Here is a 25,448-nt window from a genome sequence, read left to right on the forward strand (position 1 = left end):
TATTGTTTTGCCCAGCTTACTCGAATAGTAAAGAGTTTTCGCTTAAACCATCTTGCAGGGCCAGGGATTCCTTCACTATGAACCCGCTCTATGTTATTTGTAATTGGCTGACTCCGTATGTGCGGGCTGGTTTCTATTATAATTTTTAAAGAATGCGTTAACTGTCTGAAATTTATTATTGAAAATGTTCTGAAATGTTATTTTTTGTATTTCCAGAAGTTTTTATGGTTTTAATGGTGTTGGAATTTTTTATATATGGGTTGATTTGTAATTATGTCGCTAGTGTTGTTTTTAGGGGAATGATCTGTATTTCCGAAATAATCTTGTATTAAATTATTTTGAATCATCACTCTTGCTGTTAGCATGTTTTTTCGTGCTTTGTATATGGATATATTTAATTACACATGCGAATTACCTATGGTTAATGTATTTGAACGGTCACTATTGACTTATTGGTAGAGAATGCAGCGCTGAGGGAGGTTTATGTGTAGTTGTGGACTGTCCTTACTGTGTACTTACTTTACAAGTAGTGGTGCCCACCCCCTCATTTGCATTTTTTCTCTCCTGTTCTGGTACCAATAGAGTGGAGGCACACGCAGTATGTCATACATCAATGCTGAACACTTGGCAGACAAAAGAGCTGAAACATTAGGTTTCACTAGCGAGGAAGCAGAAGTAATATTACATTTAGTTAAAGATACCAACACCTCACTGCCAAAGGAGGATCCTGCTAAGAAGATCAAACAGCTTGAATATTTGATCCGCAAACAAATCAACAGGAAACATCATGCAATAACATTAGGTAGATTATATAGAGCTCAACCTATTCCCAGAGGGTTACATATGCCATTGAGACCAACCTTATGCAAGTAGAGTAGGGAGTTTGTTACCAAGTGGGAACAGATATTAAACAAATGTTCACTGGATCTAATTTTATTAACTATCCAGGAATTGTCTAAGAACCTAGTGAGCATTTACCAAGAATCAAGGGAATACAAACAGAACGTGAAGGTTAAATTGGGAAGGAAGTACTAGACATAGAGCCTCATTGCGAGTTGGGCGGTATCCTGATTGGGATACTGCCCAACTTTATTTGCGTTACAGCCCACCCATCTGGCGGTATTACCGCCGGATCATGGGTTGGGCAGTAAACGTAATTCCCCAATGGGGAATTTTCAGCATGGTAATTGGGCCGAAAATCTGCATTTTTCCAGCATGTTTACCCTCAGCTATGAGCTGGGGGTAAAAACGCCATAGTCATGATTGGGTGGACCCTTTAATGCAGCAGTAACCCTGTTACCACCGCATTTAAGGACTACCGCCCAACTCGTGATGAGGCCCATACTCTTAACATTTATAAAAAAGAGAAATTAGAGACATATAAACCTGAACTAGATCAGAAGAAAAGCAAAACATTAAAAATCGATACTTTTGACATCTAAATAATGAAGTATGCACATGGATGGACAAGTATAAAGGTGATCTGCTAGGACATAAATACACACATAGCAGTTTATCCAAATTGTTGAGTTCTGCGTCTGAAGGCACTAATGATCAGGGTAATACCACAGATACCAAAATACACAGAGAGGCCACATCAGCTAGCCAAGGGGCCACTATATTAGTATCTTTTTTTAGATCAAAGTCGAAAAGGAAGAGAACAAGAAGGGGGAGGGGGAAACAGACAAGACAGCAGGTCAGTACAAGACATGTGTATTCTCAAACAGAAAGAGGAGCCCTGTATTGGCACTTTATTTTAATCCATGCCTTATAAATAAATGTTAATATCGTTTGGGCACTAGGGTTTGACTCAACTTGCGCTTTTCCTCAGAGTTGTTCTTGTTTGCTATTAGTTTGGATTTGAGCTGCGAGGTTGACGATTGTTGAGGTGTTGCCATGTCTTCAATAGAGTTTGTATTGGTCCGGTTTACCTTGCGCTTCAATCATTAAAGACACTGGATATTTTAAGGTTTCAGAAATGTAGTTTTAATTTTATGTGTCATGGGTATTGTCTTGTCAGCCGACAAGTGTTTCGACTCTGTCAGGTCTTTATCAAGGCTAATGTTCCGTGGTTTTGTCTGCGTTTGTGGTTAGCAGGGCTTAGTTTTCTATCGTCGTCTGCGGGTGACTCCTTGTGAAGTCTTTTCCCTGGTCAGTCTCTGCTCCGTTCGGCTGCCTTTCGATGCGTTACACACCGAAAGGCAGCCGAAAGGAGCAGAGACTGACCAAGGAACAGATTGGCCTCTTTGGGCGATGATAGAAAACTAAGAATGAACACAGATCCAATATCTGTGTAAAGATTATGAATTCAGCAGTGGCACATCATTTTCAACAGCAGCACCACCAGATTGCACAGATCCGATTTCAGGTTGTGCAAGCTGTAACTACAAGACCATATGGCAATATGAAGAACATCCTTGATCGGAGAGACATTTTGTATAGACATATTGGAATACTTAGCCCCAAGGGGACTTAATTAGGACTGCAATCTTGCATGTTACCTATAATTTCTTTCAATGTTTCCTGTTGATGTTTTTGCCCCAAGGGAAATGACGTAAACTTCAATTCTGTTTGTTTCTAAAGTTGCTTGGATGCTTTAAGTTACTGACTTACACAACCCGTCAGCCCATCATGGTATGGATTGCTAAAATTATGTATTCTCTTTGTTATTTATATCTATTCGTACCATATGGCTTTGCTGTATCACTATACCATTTAATGCTTAGTTAGCATTCATCTTGTTGCTTACATAACAAACACATTTTTTATTACTAGTATTTCTTTTCTGCTTAAATTTATGTTCACATTTACAGGGTTCACATTTATATATGCGTTTCATATATTCTTTAGAGCTTATGTTTGTTTCCTTTATTTTTCCTATTTATTATTCCTCCCTGAACTTTATTAGCCCTTGTTCGAGCAGAGCATTGTAATGTCTGGTGCTGCACATGTGATGACATCATGGCGTTTGTCATGATGTCATTGCTCCGAGCAGCTCACTCAAGATCGTGAGCCTGCCTTCAATCAATATATAAACAGGTTTCAAATGGGATCGGTTTTTACAACTTGAGATTCAGGCGCATGTTCCTATATAGGAATGTAGATACATTGAACTGTGACTCGTAATTAATTTATGTTTTAAAGTATCTTTAATTATTGTGCTCGTTTAATGGTGAATTTTTCTTTATTTTGTTTTTTCTGTTTTTGGTTTCAAGGTCACACGTGCTACCTCTGCCCTGCACACACAGAAATACAGGTTTCACATTTTGACATGTTTTTGGTACTATTGACTATGTTTTCATTTTGGACATTGCACACCATTTGTACTTCGGTGTTTTATTAAGTGACTTATCTTTTTTTTAAATTGTCAGGTATATCTGAAAAAAATGGGTTTTTATGTTGGCTTTACCTCCCGATTCATTATTTTCACTTAGTGAGAGTGAATACCAGTATGGTGTTATTTACTATGATTGTAAGTTTGAGCAGCAAGAGCTTGGAAATTATTAATGGTCTATTTTTTCTTGTTGTTCCTTTTGTTTACACCGTTTAGGCATGTAGATTCCATATCAGTGCATTTCACCGAATCCATTTTCAGCTAAAGTGAAATCTTCAACAACAAAAAAGGCTTCGAAATTGGTTGGGTGAGTGGATACATTTTAAAACCTAGATGGGGTGGGTAAGGGGATAGAATAAGGTAGGGGGAAGTGGGAGGTGGACGGTGGTCTGACCCGCATAATAAAAACAAATTAGAAGACATTTGTTTCGAAGATTTCACCTTTAGGTGAAGTAAATTTGTGAAATCGCATACATCCTGTAGATTCAGCCCTGATGGCTGACCTACATCCGAAATGCATTAACACCACACATGGATTCCGTTTGCCTCGCTTTTAACTACTGTATTAAATCATTTTGAATCATCACTTATGTTAGCATGTTTGTTCCGAGCTTTCTATATGTTAATTAGGCATGTGAATTACCTATGGTGAATATATTTGAATGGTCTCTCTTCACCTACTGGTAGAGTTTGCAGCGCTGAGGGTGACCCCTGCGGAGGTTTATGTAACGTTCTCAAACACACACATTGCACACATTAGAATGCTCATATCCCACCACTGCATCACTTCTATTCCCTTGAAGAAGAAGCCCAAACTTTGTGGTTGTATGCAAATGTTAATTTTTGATTTTATAGATTTACTTAGAGGTGTTCTAGAGAAGGGAAAAGGCTAAGGTCGACATTCAAGGGCTTTGCGGAGAGGATATCAAAAAATATCTGAATCACTTTTTACAATAAGATCACATATTATCAAATTAAATCATTGCATGGTTTAGCACGGTTTGACTTAGTGATTTTCTGGTGAAAATGGGTAAGTGAGGAGAATACATGGAGGAGTCGTCTGGGGAAAGGGGCTTTGGGTAATCACCCGGTAGGGCAGGAGTGAATGGGAATGGAGAATGGCATAGGTCCTGTCAAGGACCTGTATCTGAGACTATGCTAAAGTCCCCTCTGAGAAGCAGGTTTGGAGGGACCAGAGGCTCTTGGGCTATGGTAAGCAACCCTCTCTGTAATGCAACCTCTCAAGGTGGTTTAGGTTGGATCCCCAGAGCCTCCCTCCCCTTACCCAACTGTAATTTAAGGCTCTAAGGGAAGGGATAGATCAGGCTGAAAAATGAATTATTCGTGGAAGTGGAGTTTGTGGCGGGACCCACTTACTCCTGCGCACCCTTTATTTGATTGTTGGTTGAATAAAACCTGCAGCCAGAGTCGTAGTTTGTCAAGGAACCAACTCCGTGGTTCCTCTGTCTAGAAGAATTGTGGGGAGTGACAAACTTATGGACTGGAAAGGCGCTGGTTGGATTTGATAGTCCAGTACCTGTTTGTAGGCAGTTTACACACAAAATATAGACGATCCGACGCGCGTTTCAACCTTAGTCTTTTTCAAGGCCAATTGAGTTATTTGATGATCATCGACTCCACAACCGTGAGCCACGTACTTGCCGACCCGGCCACAGAACGGCTATGCAGCCATCTGGCACCCATACATGGGTAGGACCAGCCCATTAAACCTTGAAGCTCACCAAATAACTCAATTGGCCTTGAAAAAGACTAAGGTTGAAACGCGCGTCGGCTGTGTAACATATCATCATGCTATGATTAGTATATTTACATACAAGGATGTCTTTCATTGCTGCTGATTACAACAAGGAATAAAAACCTTAAAATAACTCGTTTTTGACCAATCAACAACCTGGATCGTCTATATTTTGTGTGTAAACTGCCTACAAACAGGTACTGGACTATCAAATCCAACCAGCGCCTTTCCAGTCCATAAGTTTGTCACTCCCCACAATTCTGAAAAATGAATTAGCTGTGCTCTCAAGAACACACTTTTGTTTGACATTTACTCGGAATATAAGTGGACGGATAGCCAACATTGTAGACAGGCGAGGGGCTTGAGAAACTACTCGCAATCTGCTATACCCACTTATTGCACACTGTAGACAGAGAGAAATGGTTGATTTCATGCCTATCACATTGATTTAAAAGAAAACCTTCCTTACCAAATTTGTTATGAATTCATGTGGCCGTTTCCATGTATGAACTTTAAGTTTTGGCGGCAGCTCGATCTTCCCTTCAGGATCATCAAAAAAGTGCTGAAAAGTAGAGAGAGTGGACAGAATTTACAGGAGTATGAAAAATTATTTATAAACTTACACTGAAAAAAAGGTTGAAGTGTTCACGATATTCTAGAGGAAATTGTTTAAGGCAAACATTATTCATCATCAGTGGAATACACAAATATGCTGTTGACGTTGTGACTCAAGTAACCATGACCAAATGCAATGATGCTAACACTTTGATTTGTGAAACTGTCTGCATATCGCTAGTTGGTGTCATCACTGTTACAAAGGTGAACTTACAGAAAATGCCATCATTTTCCCTACCCAAAAATGCCCCAATCGTTGTGAGGTGCACTTCCCTCTACATTCTCCATCTACGTAGAGTGCCATTAGCACCTCTGACCATACCTTATAAAAACAACATGTAGCAGGTTGCTGCTCTGTGACCGAACAGAGGAAACAGGCCCAGGCCCAAGCTTATAATGTCACAGAAAAATCTCTGAGGAGATTTGCAATGTGCTTTTTATGTACGGTCAGATGTATTTTATTTCTTAAAATACATGGCCATATCAATTTCCGCTCTATTACTTGATTTCTTGCATATGTAAAATAGGCCCTATTTCCAGGGGTATCTCCAATTATGAGGGTACACCTAATCACGCTCACACCAGAGGAAATGTGCCCCTCTAGGGAAGCAAGGCCAAGAGTCTTATCTTGCAAGGATAACAAGTTTAATCTTTACAGAAATAAGGATGGGCAAAGAACTCTGCTCCCTGAATGGCCTTCTGTCCCTCTTCCATTCCTGGCTCTCCAAACTGAAGCTAGACAGGAGCTTTAATACTCTTAACTTGCTGTAGTGGCATCTCTGGATATAGGCATGGCTTTATCCCAACTTGTCCTGCTTCCATACAAGGGATGCTCCAGTCTTCCTTCCTTCATGGCTGGTGATGTTTGTTTTAGGACATACTATTTTACATATGGCTAGCCTATGCAGAAAATACACTGTAGATTAATTTTGCCACCTATGACTATTTAATGTACAAAAACATTTTCCAGTCATTTTCTCCATACCTCATTCACTCTCCTCATATTTTTATCTGGTCCTGTAATTTCTGTTAACCCTAGTTTTCATAATAATGTATGTTGTGCATGAGTATGTTAAAATCTCCTTTCAGCATATGCAGGCTTTTGACAGACAACAGACAACTGCTGAGTTATGTGCTGCTCTGAAGAAGCTAGCACGAACACCACAGCAATGCCTGTAGTCTTATTTTCAGCGCAGGCCACATTCCTTTGGCAGAGAGCCTGCTTCTGTCGTGCATTTTTGAGAAAAACTAAATAGGATTTAGCATTTACCAATTTATTCAGCTAATAGTTGTTTGCACCTTATAATTAAATAATAATCATCTGTGTGTGATTATATTTGCATGAAAAACGCTTTCTCTCAGTGCTCCTCCTCCCCTGTTCTCTTTGTAGTGCCTAGAAATAGTCAAAATAAGTCTTGCCTAATTCTAAAGCACTTGGGAATAAAGGAAGATGCTAGCTCCTTCCCAACATTACCCCCTTTTGTTACTTGTATAGTAACAAACTCATCCCTACCCGACATATCTACAACCACAGAAATATTAGTTGGAGTTTTGCTGTTTATTGTATAGCAAGGTGTTTTAGATCCCCCAATTGATACCATCATCTTTGCACTATTAGCGACTATATGAACACAACATCGGAGACCGAGTTGGCATGTGCAGAAGAGGACCAGGAAGAATATGATAACAGGCACCAGTATTTTCACTGCTGCCCCCAGCCATGATGGGACCCAATCAAAGGCAAGCGATAGCCAATCCGTGTTCTGAACTCCACCTTCTTTCTTTGAACACCTAGATTGTGTACCGCCTCGATCAAGTGGGATAGTGACCCATTCTCAGCATCCTGCGGATGTATAAAGTGCAGCAGCTGCTTCCTAACTTTTTGCACACTCCTCCTTTTATGGCTGTTAGCAAATCCAGCATTTAGCGGTTCTGCATCGTCATGACTCCCAATGCACAAAGCTCTACTTTGATGGCGTTAAACCCATTCTCTGTGTCATTGACCAGCTGGACTAGCTCCCACTGGATGATCTGAACCCACTTGGCATTAGCAGCTGCTTGTACCACAGGAGCCAATAAAGATGAAAAGTAAGTCTCTGCTGAGCTAAAAAGTAAATAGTAGTCAGGTATTCCTCTGAGCAGTGTGGAAGAGTCCTTTGAGACATAGTTTGATCTCTTCTTCCTTCGCCGTTGTTGAAATCGTCCTTTTTCTGTCAGCATACCAAATTCTTGTGTGATCTGCAAGTTTCTTTCTGCTTCTTTAGGTGGTTGAGTGGGTGTTGGCACCTTGACAGGCATTTCTTCTCCCTTCAGGTGTTCTTCTGGGATTACTAGTAGCACTGAGTGCAGGATGGCCAATGAACAGATGCCCCTCCAGGAGGGTGGGAGATGCAAATAGGCTTGTCGGCCACAAACCCAGTAGGAATCCATCACCACTGCCGTACCTTTCGTCATATCAGAGATCACAAGAGTGTGGTTGCACTGTGTGTTTGCGCCAATAGAAACTGTTCCTTCATTGCTAAAACAAAGTTCATAGTCTCTGGCTCTATGTATTCGTACTGGCTTCTCCATTGTTGCAATCCATGTCAGCCTTGTGATGTATTGGGACCATATTTGCACACACATAGTCTCTACTTGGGCTATTGCTTCTCCGCTGTACTCGATCAGCCCATCTGGCGGGCACGGCACTGTGGTGCCCTGCCATTTGTCGTTGACATGCGAGTAACCTCCCAAGGAAAAATATGGCACTTGTAGACACCAGTGGTATTTTGTGTTGCCATTGCATAACACTGGGTATAGATCAATGCTCCTCTACTGCACGCTGTATGTCTGGAGTGTGTCCTTTATTCTGCATAGTGCAAGATGTACCAGGCATTGTGCCTCTGTAAATTGGGAGTGGATGTGGAACTAAAACCTTAGTTGCCCCTGATGCGTGCGGGATAAGTGCACACAGGTAAAAGCTTTCATTGATCACATTCCTTCCTGCAGTGCGCTTATCAGAGTACCAGCTATTAGAGGATTCTGGGTACTCGATATCAGAAATGGCATCAAAGCCCAACCCCTTATATAAATCATACGTCATTTGTACTTCGCGTTTCATTCGTCTAAGAATACTTGTATTCATACTAGCATTATTTTCCAACTGTTCATCCCCCTTTATATTGCCACCCCACATAACTGACATACCTTCATACACTCCAAAAACCACGACCAGTGTCATAAAAAAAATACTAAAAAGATATACTAGAACAAATTATATTTATCTTAATTTTAACCCTACATAACAGAGAGGTTTGAACACATTGGTCAGGCATCCTTGCTTATTCCTGGAGAGGAGAAAAAAGGTCATCAAGAATGAGAGAAAGAAAAAGAAAGAAAAGAGAGAGAGAGAGAGAGAGAGAGAGAGAGAGAGAGACAGAGATACAGGGAGAGGGAGAGAGGATGAGGGAGAGAGAGGATGAGGGAGGAAGAGAGAGAAGGAGAGGGAGAAGAAGAGGGAGAAGGAGAGGGAGAGTGAGGAAGAGAGGGAAAAGGAGGGGGCAAAGAGGTGCACCCCAATTGATGTTCTCCAAAAATACTCTGCCTTTCTGCTTCAGCTGTCTCCAGGAAAATCCTTTGAAATAGAGAAGGCACGTCGGAGTCCAGTCCACAAGACAGCTGAGGGAAAGCGTCTTTGCCAAATCATTGTAAATGAAGAGTACCCAGAAGTTATTACCCAAGTTCGTGGGCCGGTATAATGTAACACAAGTGATCAACCCAGCAATTATGAAAGTGCCATTACCTTGTGCTTTGAAAATCCATCCCGTATTTCAGGTCTCTTCTTTAGGCCATAAAGTTAATGATCATTTACTGGTCTTCTGGCTCCTTTTACCAGCCATAACTCGGAAGATTATGAAGCACAAGCAATCATGGATATGCACTGGATTTGAGGGAAGACATACCTTCTGATTGGCTGGGAGGGATATAGCCCAGAAGACACACCAAAGAACCCCTGGAAAATGTTGAAGCACCCTGTTTTCTCCTGCACTTCTTTAGGCAACAGGCTCATGCGAGAGCACAACCTTGATATTTGGATACTGTCGACACCACGGGCCGGTTTGTGCATTCCACAGCCATCATGGCCACTACTGCCATTAGTCCAGGTGAGGTTGGAGGGTACCTTGATGTCTGGGCTGTAGGACAACAACCCCAAGCTACCAAGTGTGCCACATCACATGGCTGCACAAAGCAACCCTCAATCCAAGGAAGCATGCAGCAGGAAGAAGAATACTTATCAAATGGACTGTAGCAAGATATCACAGCTCTTGACAACAAACCGGTGAGTCTGCGAGTGTGGTGTTCTGCTTCTTTGATTTTCCCATGTACTGAACCTAGCTTCTGCCCGAGCCTTCTGTGTGTTTGCCCCCGTAATCACAACTCCGGCTATTGACTATCTAGCCAAGTTATCTCAGATGCATATTGAATTATGCATCAGAGATGGTATTTGGATTACAGATTGTATCATTGTGGTGAGTATCTGTGTTTTATTTGCCCATGGACACTTGGTGTGAGGATTTACAAAACTGCTTTGGATACCTACGGGGTACCTTTGACTGTTCTGGTATCCTGCTTGGAACTAGTGCCTCAGTATGCTTGTCTGAGCAGACCTTCTGTCCTTGGTGTGGATCTTTGTACCGCCCGAGAGGTCCCTTCATATTTTTTTTTGTGTGCACCCTTGTGCTGTCTGGGCCGGTCCTTTAATCAGCTATGTGTTGGACTTGTCTTGTACCACCTGAGCTTGAAGTGCAGGTAGGGCTATTTGCTCAATCCTTATTGTTATTTATCTACAGCATCCCAGGAGCATTCCTGAGGTTCCACTATCCTAGTTCTGCAAACACATGTTTTTTGACACCAGGTGCCCTGCCAAGAACAGGGGATCCTCCCCATACCACCAATGGGCCCACATTACAAAGAGGGTTGTTAGGGTTTGCCGCCATAAGTTACCTCCAAACACCCAAGAAGCCAAGAATGGAACTTCGTTTAACACAGTTTACAGAACAGAGTGGACAGGGTTTGAATTTTGGTGAGTTATTGATGTGTGTGTGTGGGTGCATGTGCGTGCTGGGGCAGTTGTTTAGCTTGTATGAGAGAGACAGTTTGTGTGTGTGTGTGTGTGTGCGCGTGGGCGCGTGTGTGCGTGTGCATGTGCGTGTGTGTGTGTGTGTAGTGTAGTTTCGTTTTCATTTTGCTGAATAGTTTTGATTTTGTTTTGTACCTCCAAGTTCATTCATGGTAGATGTAGTGCATGTTTGTTGCAGTATATCATCTTGTGCATTTTAGTCTTAATTTTGCTGTATGTTTATAATTTTGTACTTCCGACCCAACGGTTCATGTATAGCAGCCAGTCACTTCCCAGCAAATGACGTTGCACAGAAGCTGCTTACCCCTTAGAGCCCCATTAATCTTTAGTCCACATTAATGTAATTCTTCCACCATGTTGATAGCATCCGTTGGGGAAAGAAGGATTGGATACAATAATCAAAAGACCAGACTCCCTCATTGGCATGTGGCAATCTCTAACAAGAGAATCCAGTTACATAGATGATTCCTCAAACATGTGCCCCGCATCCCTTGACATTAATTGTACTTGGGCGCCTCTGCTAATTGCTAAAAGTTGCACATTTGTAGAAGGATTGATCTTCACTAAACAGCGAACAGGATGCCTCCAGAATGTCTCTTGTACCAAAGGAAAATAGCTCTGACAGATTTGTGAACTCAACTATATCTATCCCTACACTAACCCAATATAGCTTTCACTCGCACTTTCATTGACAGTGTTGAGGGTGTGTGTTGGGGGAGAGGCGGCATATTCCGTTCCCCTGCACCATATCCGCACCAGGGAAATGTTGAGTGAGCTGGGGGGAGGGGAGACAGCTCCACCCCTCCTGTACTTATTCACATCTCCTGCCTTTAAGAGAAATGTATAAATGCCATGTTAAGGCTTGTAGTCTGTACTCCATTTTCTGTCTTCCCAAACGCCATCTTTTTCTTGGCCCTCTGCCCCCTCTGCCGAAATGTCCACCCTCCCTCTCCCAGTGCCGCGCAGAGCCAGCCCCCCATCACCTCCACCCTTTGGCAGCTCAGCACGATTCCTGTTCTCACGGAAACGCAGTCATTCATTGTTGCTATTAGCAAGTATTGAGTACAGCTCCCCATCCATCTCTGCTGACCAACTCATGCCCTCTTCACCCCCTCCAGGCCAAGCCACAGTCCCTTGAACCCTTACCCCCATTCCCTTTGAACACATCTGATCATCAGTCCCTCCTCCTAAGTTCACCCACCATATACCAGAGTGGCCATATATTCTGGCAACACAAACATTGGTCCCTAATGTGTTTGAAAACATGAGGCCCCAGAGACCACAAATCAGAGATTGTCCCTTCTGATAAGGCACCTGGAGAAGCGACCCCTATCCCGAAGCCCCCATAACAGACACGTGTCGGAATGCCCCTATCTCATACTAATAGCCTCTTTTTATGTGATAGTTTATAATTGTCATTAATTCATGCATGCCAGAGATTGTAAGTTAGTTTAGTTAGAAAGGTTTACATCATCTCTGAAGAACTTCGCCTGACCTTCACACCGCAGAGATGAGCCCTGCTGACCCACGTGTGCCTGGAGCAACTACAACGTGACAGCCCATCACCATCTTGTGTCCCATATAGTATCAACTGTTCTATATCTCACTCTCCAATCAAATGCAAGAAGTGAACCTTATGCATGTCGTCATCAGTGATGCTGTGTGTCCTTTTAACGTGCTGCTCGTATAATTTGTAGAAGAGGGCTCTCGGGCAGCAGAGTTCTTTGCTTGCATTTATTTTACTTATATAAACTTTGGTTCCCTTGCAATTACTCTCCTTGTTTCATTCCCTAGTGGGATGTGTCCATTATTCTGTCTCTTGGGACATGTGCATGATAAGGTGGCAGCCTTCATTTGGTGACCCCGACGTGATAGTCCTCAAAGTACTTCTGCAACTGCAGTGAGATTCGGGGGCCATTACTACCCAAGGTTGGCAGACGTTCTACAAAAGTGTATGCTCCTGAGTAGGTCTGTGGGTCCCTGCTTTGCGAAACCCCAACTGCTCGCCGGAGTTGGGCAGGGCCTGCCACAAGTAGGCCCCCTTGGGATATACCACGATCGCAGGCTCTTGGAAGAACACGGCACGCAAGTACTACTTGCAAGAGAAAAACAAATAAGGGTATTTAATTGGGGGGATGAATTATAAGGGGAAAAGAACACGTATGGTTGGAGTTTGAGTGAGCAAGATGAGGATTTGAGAAATTGTATTCTTTTTTTTTGGATGGCCATTTTCTTTTTATATATAGAGGAGATATGGGAACCTAGCTCTGAAAGGAGGTAGAAGCCGGCGCCGGGTTACACTGTCCCGACCAGTGTAGAGATTAACAGAGAATAAGAGAGTAAAGTAGGAGCTTCATATAAGGAGAAAGCTTGGCAGTGAAAATAGTTATTTTACATTGTATTGTTTTTCCTTAGGGCTTTATGAATTGGGGGAAGGCCCAGGAGGGGCATAGGTAGTGTGCGTGAAGATTGTGTGAAAGGGGGGGGGAATATTGGGCAGGGTATAAAGGGGTGAATTCAGTGTTTAAATGTTTTGTATTGTTTATTTGTTGGTTGTGTCTCGTCAACGTCATTTGTGGGTCATCGTGTTTATGTATCGTGTTTATGTATACAAAAATACAAAAGAGAGAAAATATTAAAGCGGGGGCTGAAGTAAGATACAAAATATTCCTGTGTCACCCCCCAAGTTTGAACAGGTTAAGAAGTGAGAGAGAAAGGAAGAGAACAATTGCACTTAAAACATGGGGATGGATACCCCACTATCGCATATTTGTGAGAACTCCCCTTATATCAAGAAAAGATTAAGAAATACCATAGTGTGTGGTTGGCGGAACTGGAAGGGGAGGGAGCGACTTGTGTTTGGCCTGAAGAAGGGTCTTTTGATAAGAGAATACTAGACCATGTTGCTACCCATTTAATTACTAAATACAAGGGAAAGAAACTCCAAAAGAGAAGGGAGGTTTAAGATTTGTGGAGGATGTTCAAGGAAACACCCGTCATACAACGTAAAGACAAAAACGGGGAGGCGGCTGAAAAGGAGAATGGTAAGGAAGACGGGGAAAAGGAGAATAAGGAACCTAAAAGATTATACCCATTGTTAAGGCGGCCCGCAGAGGGCTACGCGGACCAAGTGTATGTACCAGGGGCCAGTGTGCCCAGTACTGCAGCAGTGGCCCAGCCCCCTCCGTATGCCCAACTAACAATACACTCTGCTCCTACAGGTCTGACAAATAGAGATTTAGAGAGGGTACTAACATCCACTCAAGCTGAATTAGCCTGCTTGCAAGCATTATGTGAAACACCTCTGCCCAGACCAGGAGAGATGCAACTGCCAGAACAATCGCTGGGAGAGAGTCCACGCCTGGTAACAGAAGACAAAAGGAAGTCTGGGGATTTCCTTTTCAGAATAGATAGCACCCACATTAAAACGATGTGGGTAGAAAGAGAAGGGGAGGCAGCCAGCATGTGTTGTGACACTGTGGCCTCAGAGAGGGATGAGGAATGCTGGAGCGATTTGGACAAGGATGAAGGAAGGGCTGGGGGAGGGATGCCACTACCGCAAGTACACTGGGCTACCCCACGAGTAGCGGAAGAAGTAGCATGGGAGGGGAGGTTAAGGAATAGGCTCAGGAGGATGGCACTGTCTAAAAAGAAAGCAGTGAAGGTGGATAGAGAGAAGGTAAGGTCGAAATTACAGATGCCACTCATTCACAAAGGAGTGGGAAGGGCCCATTATGTACCCTGGGCAATAATGGACAAAAACGATCTCCTCATGGTCCTCCCACCACTTTCTGGGGGTGCAGGAAAGTGTATCTATGCATGAAAGGAATACTGCAGGTGACCCTTAACGACTGGAGATGTTAAAAGCCTTTTGGTAACAACAGTGGTGATCAAGCAGACTCAGTGGGTGAAGGCGGGGTTCCCGGGAGTGTCCTTGGGGAATGACATGCATGATGGTGCATCTTTCAACAATGTACGAGCGCAGGTATGGGATGCACGGCGGAGAACCTTCCCCGACACCCCAGATTTACACTCAATAATGCAATGCACTATGGGGGGCAAGGAGGATGCTGCGCAGTACATGCTTTTGGTGCAGGAGATGTGGAGGGCGGAGACGGGCACGGCTTGGGATCATTCCACGTCCTTATTTTACTTTATTATCAAGAGAGGCCTCCCTAAGGAAGTACAGAAGGCGCTTGATAAAATAGTTGGGATAGAAGCCAAGGGCTGGCCAGAAATACAAAGCATCGGTGTATACCATTGCCAGAGGACCAAAGAAAGGCAAAAAGAAACGTCGCAAAGAAGGTTGGCAGAGGAGGCAAAGGTAGTACAGATCAAGTTAGTGAAGGTCGCGGCAGTTACAGCGGCGCCGCCCTTGGAACTGCTTGCACCCTGCCCTGTGCGCTTCCCTAGTGTTCACCCCTTCCCTCTCCCTCCCCCCTCTACCCTATGGTGCTCTCCGTCTCTCCTATTTTTTTTAACTGCTTCTCTATCGACTATCCTGCCCTCCTCACTAAATTTGGTAGCAAAAAGTTTAAAAAGGACATCCTGGTCTCCAACCCAGACCTCCCTATCGCTGACACCTATACCAGTGCCTCCTCCAGGCAAACTGTCACTGACATCATCTTTGTCGTTCCCTCGCCAGACCCATGGACCGTACATATGGTCTCTGTGCTGTCTCCTTTCTCTTCTTCTCCCATTAATGGTGGCACCCAGTGGGATGCCCTCTTGGCCTCCCTCCACTCCTTTAAGGTCCTCATTAATGTTTATGTGAATGGCACCATCCTGGTGCAAGGCCCTCAAACCAACCTTCTCCTCTTCGATAGACGCTTTCCGTGCCTCATCAATTTTCTTTCTTCTCCTGCTGTCCCCTCTCCCCTCTCCACGGCTTCCTTGCCTCCCCCTGCTGCCTCCTCGGCTACCTTGCCCTCTCCTTCACTTTCTACCCCCCCTCGGGCTCCTTCTTCACCTCAGCAGGGCGTACCTCTGATTTGTATCCCTCCCCGGAAGTCCTTCAAGGACGGCAATCTTCTCCAGATTGCCACTCTTAACTCTTGCTCAGCTGTCAAACACTCCTCCGACATCTGCCGCCTTCTGGAGGAACTTGACCTCGATGTCCTTGGTCTCACCTAGACATGGTTCATGGCCAGCTCTGTCACAAGCTTTGATATGCTCCTCCCTGACAGCTACAACATCCTCTCCGCCCCAGACCCAACCATCCAGGAGGGGGTGTAGCCTCGATCTTCCCTGAGTGGATGTCTGCCTCTGTCATTCCGACGTAGGCCTGCTCATCTTCGAATGTCTCGTCGGCTGGCTCTCTCTCTCCCCTTGCCATTAGCCTACTGTGGCTACTATCTATCGGCCACCTGCTTAGATCTCCTCCTTCCTCTCTGAGTGGGCGTACCTCTCCTCTTCACTTCTGGTCTCGACCACTCAACTTCTCCTTCTCGGAGACTTCATCATCTACCTGGATGCCTCCTGTCCTCCCTCTGGACTCTTTCGCAACCTCTGCGACTCTCACTCTCTAGTCTTCCCTCTGGCCCGGCTCACTCTGCAGGGCACACTCTGGATGTTCTGATCTCCTCAGACCTTCCCCTTTCTGTTCCTCTCATCACTCTTCTCTCCTGGAGTGATCACTTTCTCCTTTCCTCCCATCTCACCCTCTCTACCCCCCAGGCCAAGCCACTTCCATCATTGCCACCTACCTTCTCGGTCATCCGACCCATGAAGTGCGTGTCATTTGAGGCTTTCACCGCCACTTTCTCACTCCCCTCCCCCTTTGGCTGAATCTGACCCTGACACAGCCCTTTCCACGCTCCACTCTGCTATTTCTGATACTCTTGATATTCTTGCCCCCAAAATGAGAATCCGCCTGAAGCCCAAAGCCAAGTGCAACTCCTAGTACGACGCAGACCTCGTCACCCTTAAACACAAGTGCAGGGTGGCCGAGAGGAAATGGCGGGCTTCATGTACATCCTCTGACAAACTGGCCTGCCGCCTGCTCCAAAGGCAATACCGACTCTCTGTCCTCACCAAGAAGAGAGCTCATGTCCAAGCCTCCATCTCTGCGGCATCTGCGCTCCAATGCCAATACTGATGCACTTCAATGGGGGTAAGGACTCTGCAATTTGGAACTTTTATTCGTGATGCGACGCTGCAAATTGACTCAAAATGCACCTTTCCATCGTGCGTGCACACTTTGCTTTGTTTGTTGTGCATTTCCGCACTCCTTGAATTACCCACTTCGGATTCCATTATTTGAGCAATTGACTTGCCTGTTACTATTATGCCTTCCAAGATGGCCGTTTTGCTGGTTTCATTGTGAATGTTGCTTCCATCTTCTAGCCCAGCTCCTGCCTCCCTCTCCCATTGGTTGCCTTGACCCCTTTAGCCAATGGCTGCAACCGGGAGGCGGGAGCCGGCCACACTGTGGAAGGCCCACAACAAAGGCCCTGTCTACCCCTGTCCACCACGGTATGCCGCATTCCTGCCCCGTGAGTGTATGTGTACCCCAATGCCCCCGCTGAGTGTCTGTGTACCCCCAATGCCCCCCCTGAGTGTCTGTGTACCCCCAATGCCCCCCTAAGTGTCGGTGTACCCTCTAATGCCCCCTGTGAGTGTCCACCTGTCTCCCCTGCCCCCCTCCAGGTTCCCTTGTCTCTCCTCCTTTTTCCTTCCTTCTTCCCTTTTGCACCATGTGATTGCTCTCCTCCCTCTCTCCTCTTTCCTGTTCCTTCCTCGGGCGTCACGCACTTTGCCCCCCCCACCGCCTTCTCTCCCCCTTCTTCACTACCCCGTCCCTCCCCTCCCTCACTGCTGTCTGTCATTATTTGGCACTACCCGAATTGCCGTCAGACATACTAATTTGTAGCCGCCAGTCTTTGCAGCCACCCCCACCCCTCACCTCCTCCCATATACCTCTTCACTTCCCTAAGCACTTACTCTTATCACCGGTCCCTTGACAATTGATAACAGCTTGTCCGTCCCCCCATTTAGGTATTGGGCTGAGGAGGAGGCAACTAAGAGCAATGCAGAACTCACAAACCAGCAATGAGCAGTCTAGTCCTTTTTGGACCAATCAACCTGGCGGGAAGTTAAAAGCAGCAAGAACAGTGAAAATGGGGTCAGCTGTGGAAGCAGGTCTATGGACTGCTGGATGAGAACAGACCTCTCCTGGAAGGCAGCGTGGCAGATGGTGTGCTCTAGAACTCCGGAAAGATGCAGTGATGCAGCATGAATAGAGGCTAAAGGAAACTGAAGGCCTGTGGCAGAGTATGAAAGAGGAACCAGCATGACCAGACAAAGCTGCAGAGTGAGGCCCAAGCTGCCAGCGACGCATCAGAGGTGGAACAGCATAAGCACCAACCGGTGAGCCTACCTAGGAAGGGTGACACTGGGATGGCAGGCAACCATGTGAGACTGATGAGAAGCATTTTGAATACTGATCTAAATGAAAGCAAAGCAATTTGAATACAGATTTAAATGAAAGCTGTTTTGTGGAATCACACGATATAAAGGAACTGTGCAGCTTGAGGGAACAAGCATTGGAAAGAGCCATAAAGGAACTGTATATGAAAGTGCAACATGTGAATAGTGGCAACACAAGCAATGGTAAAGCTTCATGAGGCTGTGAAATGGAAATAAGTCAAGCACCGCTGTAGAGATGACAGTGGCAACGTGCGAATGAAGAAGCAGAAAATAAGGTGTTTTGGTTGCATGACCTGTAGTGGGTGAACCGTGTGGTCTGACAACTGAAAAAGAAAAATGAAAAAAAACTGCACCTATACCGGGATCACCTACTTATGAAAAAGTCACTTAAAGTACTTGCAAAGAAGCTTGTGATTGAATATAAAGGAAAATGTGTGTGAACTAATATTAAGGAACTGAACTTTGTGTAATTGGTGAAAGATAACCAAACCAGAAGAGCTGGGAAGTATCCCAAGAAATTGTGTTTTTTGGAAAAGTTGAAAGACTTGAAAGCTTGGGGAAGGGAACTCCTTTTTGCAATGTGAACTATCTCGCACCTTAGGGAAGAAAAAAACCTTTTACAAACCAAGAGCTGGAAGAAGCTCTGAACAGTTGTTTGAACACATTACTTTGAGGCTGACATCCCTACACAGTGCACAGAAATAGATGTGAGGGCAGGCATAGGTTTTAGACACAGACAGACTGTTACTTTGGACTTCCTGACATAAACTATCTTTAGTTTTCAGTTAGCTAGGAAATCCCAACAGCGTAGGGCAAGTTAGGCCTTTTTTCTAACCTTCTTTTCTGTTGAATAAACTTTTATAGCCCAAACTTTATTTGGGTTGTCTGCGTCTACTTCATGATACCTTCACACTGACCAATCTCTATTTGAGCCACAGAGTGCAAAGCCAACTTCATGCACAGTCATAAGTCCAACCAATACCACGTTCAATTTTCAAAAACGTATCTTGTACAATGACACACTTCGAGACAATGGTAAAACCGCACTACTACTACTCCTCGACCTATCAGCAGTGTTTGATTTAGTAGACCACAAAATCATCTGTAGCCACCTGGACTCGGCTGTTCACATCTCGCAAGAAGCGATAGGTTGGATACAATCATTCCTAAACAACAGGACTATGCGCGTCTTCTAAAACCTCAGCGTCCGCTGACCCATCCCCATTTCCTGCGGAGTGACCCAGGGATCATGTGTCTCCCCCACCCTGTACAACATATTCACAAAGCCCCTTTTTGATGATCTAAATGGTTTTGGTATCACCTACACTAACTATGCAGATGATACCCAGATCCTCATACCGTTGATGGGAGATTATGACAAAGATTTGGCCTTGGTGAACAGAGTGTATCTTATCATCCAGGCATGGCTGGCCTCTCAAGGTCTATGCCTGAATGATGACAAGACGGAGCTCATAATCCTCAGCACCTCCTCCAACATCAACAAGCTTGGCCACAACTACACCAACTTTATCATAGATGACAACACCATCAAAGTAGCCAAAGAAGTCAAAACTTTAGGCTTCTACCTAGACGCCACATTTACCTTCAACAGACAGGTCAACTCCATGGCCGCCTCTACTGCCTACACATGCAAACTAATCAGAGCAGCCAAGCCCTTCATCTCCACCAACGGCTGCACCACCTTGGCAAGAGCCTTAATTTGGTCAAAACTGAATTATTATAAAGCCCTATATCTAGGGAGTAACACATATATTACCAACAAAATCCAGATTCTACAAAATAATGCTCTCAGAGCAGCATTCAGTATCCCTAAAAAAGCTCATATCTCTGACATAATGAGATCGAACAACTGGTTCACCACAAAAGACAAAATCTCACTAAAAGTAGCCTCACTCACACACAAATGCCTTAATAAACCTGCCCCACAATACCTTACCGACAGATTCAAGAGACAATCCTACAACCGCCCCACTAGAACTGCCAACTCCAACCGCCTGACGGTGCCTAGATTCAAACGTACCAAAACTGGAGGAAGTAGCTTCCCGGTAAAAGCCGCCCAACACTGGAACTCCCTTCCTCCCGCCTTAAGGGGAGATCAATCATAGCCACACTTTAGGCACAACCTCATCCACTGGATGAAGGAAAACGACCGCTAACATATTGACTGCCCGTACTGACGCCACTATTCCTTGCCTGTTCCCTTTCCGCTTGTATTCTTTTTGTACACAATCTGTATATATATGTATATAACTGTACAGCAATGTAACCGAAGCTGAACATTTTCTTGTTGCTTTTTGCACCCCTTTGGTCTGGCGCGCATTATAAATAATAAAACAAACAATGTTAGCGGGTACATGCAGGTGCGTCTCAGTGAATTAGTCCTTAGGTCAACTGCGATTCGTTTATTCTTCAAACTCAAAAGGGTTCAGCGCCCAAACAAATGGAATGTGTTCTTCTGTCTATATTGGATCCTGTGCCTCCAACATAACCAACCAACACTGATTTTCCGCATAGAGAAGCCTCGCAGAGGCGCCTTGCATTGGAACTCCAAGAGCAAACGACCTGCCCCACTAATTGTTCCAGCTGACAGGCAGTTATGTAACATTCGGCAATGCTCGGATACTGCCAAAAAGAGCACCAATAGCCCATTCAGCCACCCTGACCTTCCCTTCCATCTTGGAGTATGAAAGGCCTGTCTACTTGATACAAAGGAACAGTTAAGAAAAATAAGAAAGGTTTGAAACACACATCACAGACACTATCTGACCTAGGATTCTAATGCTGCAGAATAAGGACCGCTCCTATAAGCCCTGTATGAAAAACATCCACTCACCGTATGCCCCACCATCGCCTGCCTAGAGCAACTCCTGAGTCCGATTACTCTGGCATAGCCATAACATGCTCTCTCTGAATAGGTTTCATTTTACGGTACATTTTACATTTCTTTTTGTCTCTCAAAAGATGATTATCGTGCGCCTGCCTTTCATGGAAATAATATGCTTTTATTTTAATTTTGTCCCTCCGACCCTACTAGTCATGTACGGTAGACCGAGTTCACATTGTATACAGTGCATCATCTTGTATGTTTTGCTGCATATTTTTCATTTCCCTGTATATTTTTCATTTGTTTTGTCCCTCTAAACCTACTGTGCATGACTGAATTGGGGTGCGTGTGGAGAAGGATGCAGGGGTGAGTGTAGATATGTTAGGGCATTTGGCAGTACAGTCTTCGTTGTTTTATCACTCCAAACTTTCTGCGCATGTGCGGAAATGCAAAGCATGTCTTTCTCTTGACAAATGAATATCTCGAGATTGGATTATTTGATTTTCTAACTTTGTTCAGCTTGCACAACTTCAGGAAAAGGTCTAGTGAGTTTCAAAAATGTTGAAAATCGAGGTAGACTATTTTGAGATAAGCGGCCCAAAAACATGAATTTTAAGCTTTATGAAAATCAGAATGCAAAAAAAAAAAACAAAATCATGCTTTCTAGCAATCATTTTGAGCATGAAATCGTTGATGAAACTTTACCATATTTGGCATAGGTGTCTGGATCTGGCCAGATCAGTTTAATGCCAAATTTGGTGAACTTAGAAATCAACAAAAGTTAACAAATTCATGCCCTTTGCTATGCATAGTTTCATGTGACGTATTGTTTTTTATAGACTCGACTTTTATGCTTTAAGCTATACCTTACCTTTACCGTAAGAAAAGCTTTTCAGTGAATACATCTCTAAACAAATAACACAGACAATCTCGTGTTTCCTATGGTGCCTAATCACTTTCCGTGTTGGAGTCTCATCAACCAGGGTAGGGGGCCAATGACGGCTCCTCCATGGTGACCTCAAGGTCCACTTTACCACCAACAATGAGCATGTAGGAACAAATGGCTTCACAAACATTGATGGCCCCTTTGCCACAGAATCCTTTCCCACAAACTGTGGCAATGGCACCATCCGTTTCTTCCCCTTTGATGGCTCCCTTTCAACGGCCACTGAATAGGCGTTATTCATAAACTAGACAAAGATTTGCAGGCAGGCCACAGGGTACACCACCTCTTAACAATCGCATTGGGCCGATGCTGCTCCTCTGCCTCTTTCTCCCCTTTAACACTGCACTTCATTTGAGCGTTTTTGAGGGGCATCTTACTGCTAGGCTGTGCAGCCATATCAGAAGACTTATGGTGCAATCGTTTTCTAATGTGCCCCATTGTTTTCAAAAATAGGGCAGACTTTGCCCTAGTGCTAGTACCGTGCAAACTTTGCACTTGCACCGGTGCAAAGTTTCTGTAATCTGGCCCCAGGTGGTCATGGGAAGGGAAGTGTGCAGTCCTTTAAAATAATAATACTCAGAACACAGAACTTGGGTTGCAAGGCTTTATTAGGGCAGGAAGGTAAAGTATAAAAAAACACCCAGTCCCACCTAGAGGTAAGGGATGCTCCTTGGCATGGCATGCTCAGCTTACCTTAAACTTTGTGTATGTCGTCTGACACCTAATTTGAGTTTTGTATCTCAGATTACTCCACCATCTACTCATCTTTAACTGTGTTCCTGAATCTAGATTTCTGACTGGATAGGAGGAAGCAGTTTCATCAAATGCCACCTAAGGATAATTTTTTACAAAAAAAAGTGTGCTCCATTTCCTAAAACCTATTTTTAGCATTAATGTAAAACCTTAAAAAAAGAAAAACAAAATGGTAACTATAGAAATGCAATTGTAAACATGCATCTATAAAACAAGTAAGCTGCTATGAAAAAGCAAAGACCAATCTCTTTCTTGATCCAATTTCAATACTACAAATGAAAAAGGGGCTCGTGAATACTCTGAATCCAGTGCACAACCTAATGCTCTATTCTAGGGTCCGCTGTGCGCGAGCAGGGGAATCAGAAGGCGGCCACATTAGTCATTTTTAAAACCACTTCAAAATGACCAGGCTGCCTGGGTAAAAAAAACCCTGCGATTATTAACAATTAAAAGTGTCTTCCTCATTTGAGGCTTATCACAGTTCCAAATCCTTTAATTCAGTTGATCGTTTTGGGAATGTGCAGAATTAGCCAAGGAGCCACTGTTTCAGACTATGCAGTTTTATGGCACTATTATCACAAGATGGGACAGTTGTTGATCACATGAAATCCTCCGGACAAGTGTTTTCGGGAATTCTGTCCTTTCTGAAAGAAATTTCATCCCTGAAAATAAGTATACAATTCACAATTTCAATAATGTATTGTGCATCAGCACATGCATCTTTTAATCCCTATTCGATAGGGCGTTCCATAAAGAGACGCAATCTTGTTAGTGCCATGCATATCGTTATTGGTGTGAAACATGGAAAGTAGGGTTGAAAGTGCATAACATTTTAAGATATAATTTGTTTTGTTGTTTTCATCTCTGGTTGTTTATATTCACTGTAATGTTGTACTATATTTTATTACTGCACATACGTTCAATTTTTGTTATATTTGCTGTTAACTTGTAAAAAACTTGTAATGAGCTATAACACAGTAACAAAAAAACTAAAAAAGAAACACATTGTTAATATCAGTGTCTCTCCGTAGGTATTTATGGTTTTGCAGGGCAAAATATCAGAGGCAATGCAGAAAACTGATGTGGGGGCATTAGAGTAGGGAGAAATTTGGTGATCATTGCGCTATAGTTTTCCACACAGTGATATCTTAGTATTTCAGTTGATTATGTGTCAATGATTTAGTGACAATGTTGATTTTCATTTGCTCTGCGTCAGTGGCATACTCATGTGTGATGGTAGTTATCGTTGGGAATACTGTAGCTGATATGAAAATGATGATATGAGTGTGAAGTGTAAGCGAGGATAGGAGACCAGCGAGCAGGAGGGATGTGATGGTGGGGTGTAGAAGCATGGAGAGGAGGAGGGGAGCTGGAGGAGGAGAGCCGGAGGAGGAAAAGGAGTGTGGAAAGACCTGGCCAGGGGCACAGTAAGCAGAGGAGGTGGAAGGGTGAGGAAGGCAGGCGAGCTGAGGAAAAAGCACAGAATGTGGAAAGCTAAAGAGGCTATGCTGCCATGGACGGAAGTAGAGGAGACACAGGAGTAACGTTGAAAGTCGACAAGACAGGAGGTTGGGGAGGAGTTTAGAGCTACACTGTGGAAGAGACACCATACCATTGAGTGCTTGTAAAAGTCGTGACGCAGTGGAATGCCAGCACCCTACACTCCTGCCAGAAGCTTCCTGGGCCCACCAAGATCTGGCAAAGCCTTTTCCACGATAGGCCTGAGTGAGACAATCAAGGGCCCTTTGAGCCCAGCAGATGCAAAGGGCCACCTTGAAGCTCATCATCCTGACCAGAACCACTACAGAGAAGAAGTGCAGGGGACTCTCGAAACTCCATCTACTGAGTGACTGATCTGACTGGCAGGAGGTGGAGCCCAAAGCACGTGAAGGACAGGGGGACAGACTACAGCCCCCAAGCAAGCTGGAAGTCCTATTCTTTGACTACTTTGAGAACCCCCTATTCAATTATCCAGCCCATCTGGAGACCCTGGCCTATCTATGTTGTAAAATAAACCCTCTTTGTACCCTACCTTATGAGTCTAGAGTGGTCTGTTGATTCTTCTTTTGAGACAGTTGCCTTGTCACAAAGGTTAAAGATGTCAATGCCCAGGTCAGGATGATAATGCAGTTTACCACTTATGACTCCTGAACTGGCCCTTCTCTTTAATGTCATGCTATGTGCTCATCCCCCTCCCACTCTGGGATGGACCCCTTCAAATTAGGGTTTCACTGATACATTCTGCTTTGGGTCAATGTCACCCTCTTGAATTTCAGTCATCTTTTTAGATTTTCACTCTCGTCCCAATGATGTTTCTCTACAACGTTCTCATAGCGTACTTTCTGTCTCGGCCTCCTAACTTTCTCATACCACTACCTCATCATCATGTTCCTCCTACCACACCCCCTTATGTTCTTCCTTTATCTGTCATGCCTTCACCTCCTCTGCCTGGAATTCCTCCACCTCTTAGCCTGATGTACCTTCACTTCCTCTGTCTGGCGTGCCTCCACCTTCTCCGCCTGGCATTCTTCTACCAACGCCTACGGATGTTGCTCGTCCACCTTCTGTTGATGTTCACCACCTTTCACCTTCTGGTGTGCTCTTCCAATCACCTTTGGTAGGAGGGGGCTGAGCTGCAGGAGACTGTGATGG

At 44.2% G+C, this 25,448-nt stretch overlaps 1 protein-coding gene across 2 annotated transcripts in view; it reads right to left on the reverse strand.

Annotated features, from left to right (window-relative positions):
* Window positions 1–25,448, reverse strand: part of ADGB (androglobin) — a 2,161,023-nt gene that overhangs the window by 2,043,906 nt on the left and 91,669 nt on the right. For both annotated transcript variants that reach the window (XM_069606692.1, XM_069606693.1), the window contains exon 3: window positions 5,560–5,652. In XM_069606692.1, the coding sequence (XP_069462793.1) occupies window positions 5,560–5,652 (93 nt within the window). The remainder of the gene's footprint in view (window positions 1–5,559; window positions 5,653–25,448) is intronic.

This window comes from Ambystoma mexicanum, chromosome 4p, assembly GCF_040938575.1.
Source record: "Ambystoma mexicanum isolate Mex_15411 chromosome 4p, UKY_AmexF1_1, whole genome shotgun sequence".
NCBI classification, from domain to species: domain Eukaryota; kingdom Metazoa; phylum Chordata; class Amphibia; order Caudata; family Ambystomatidae; genus Ambystoma; species Ambystoma mexicanum.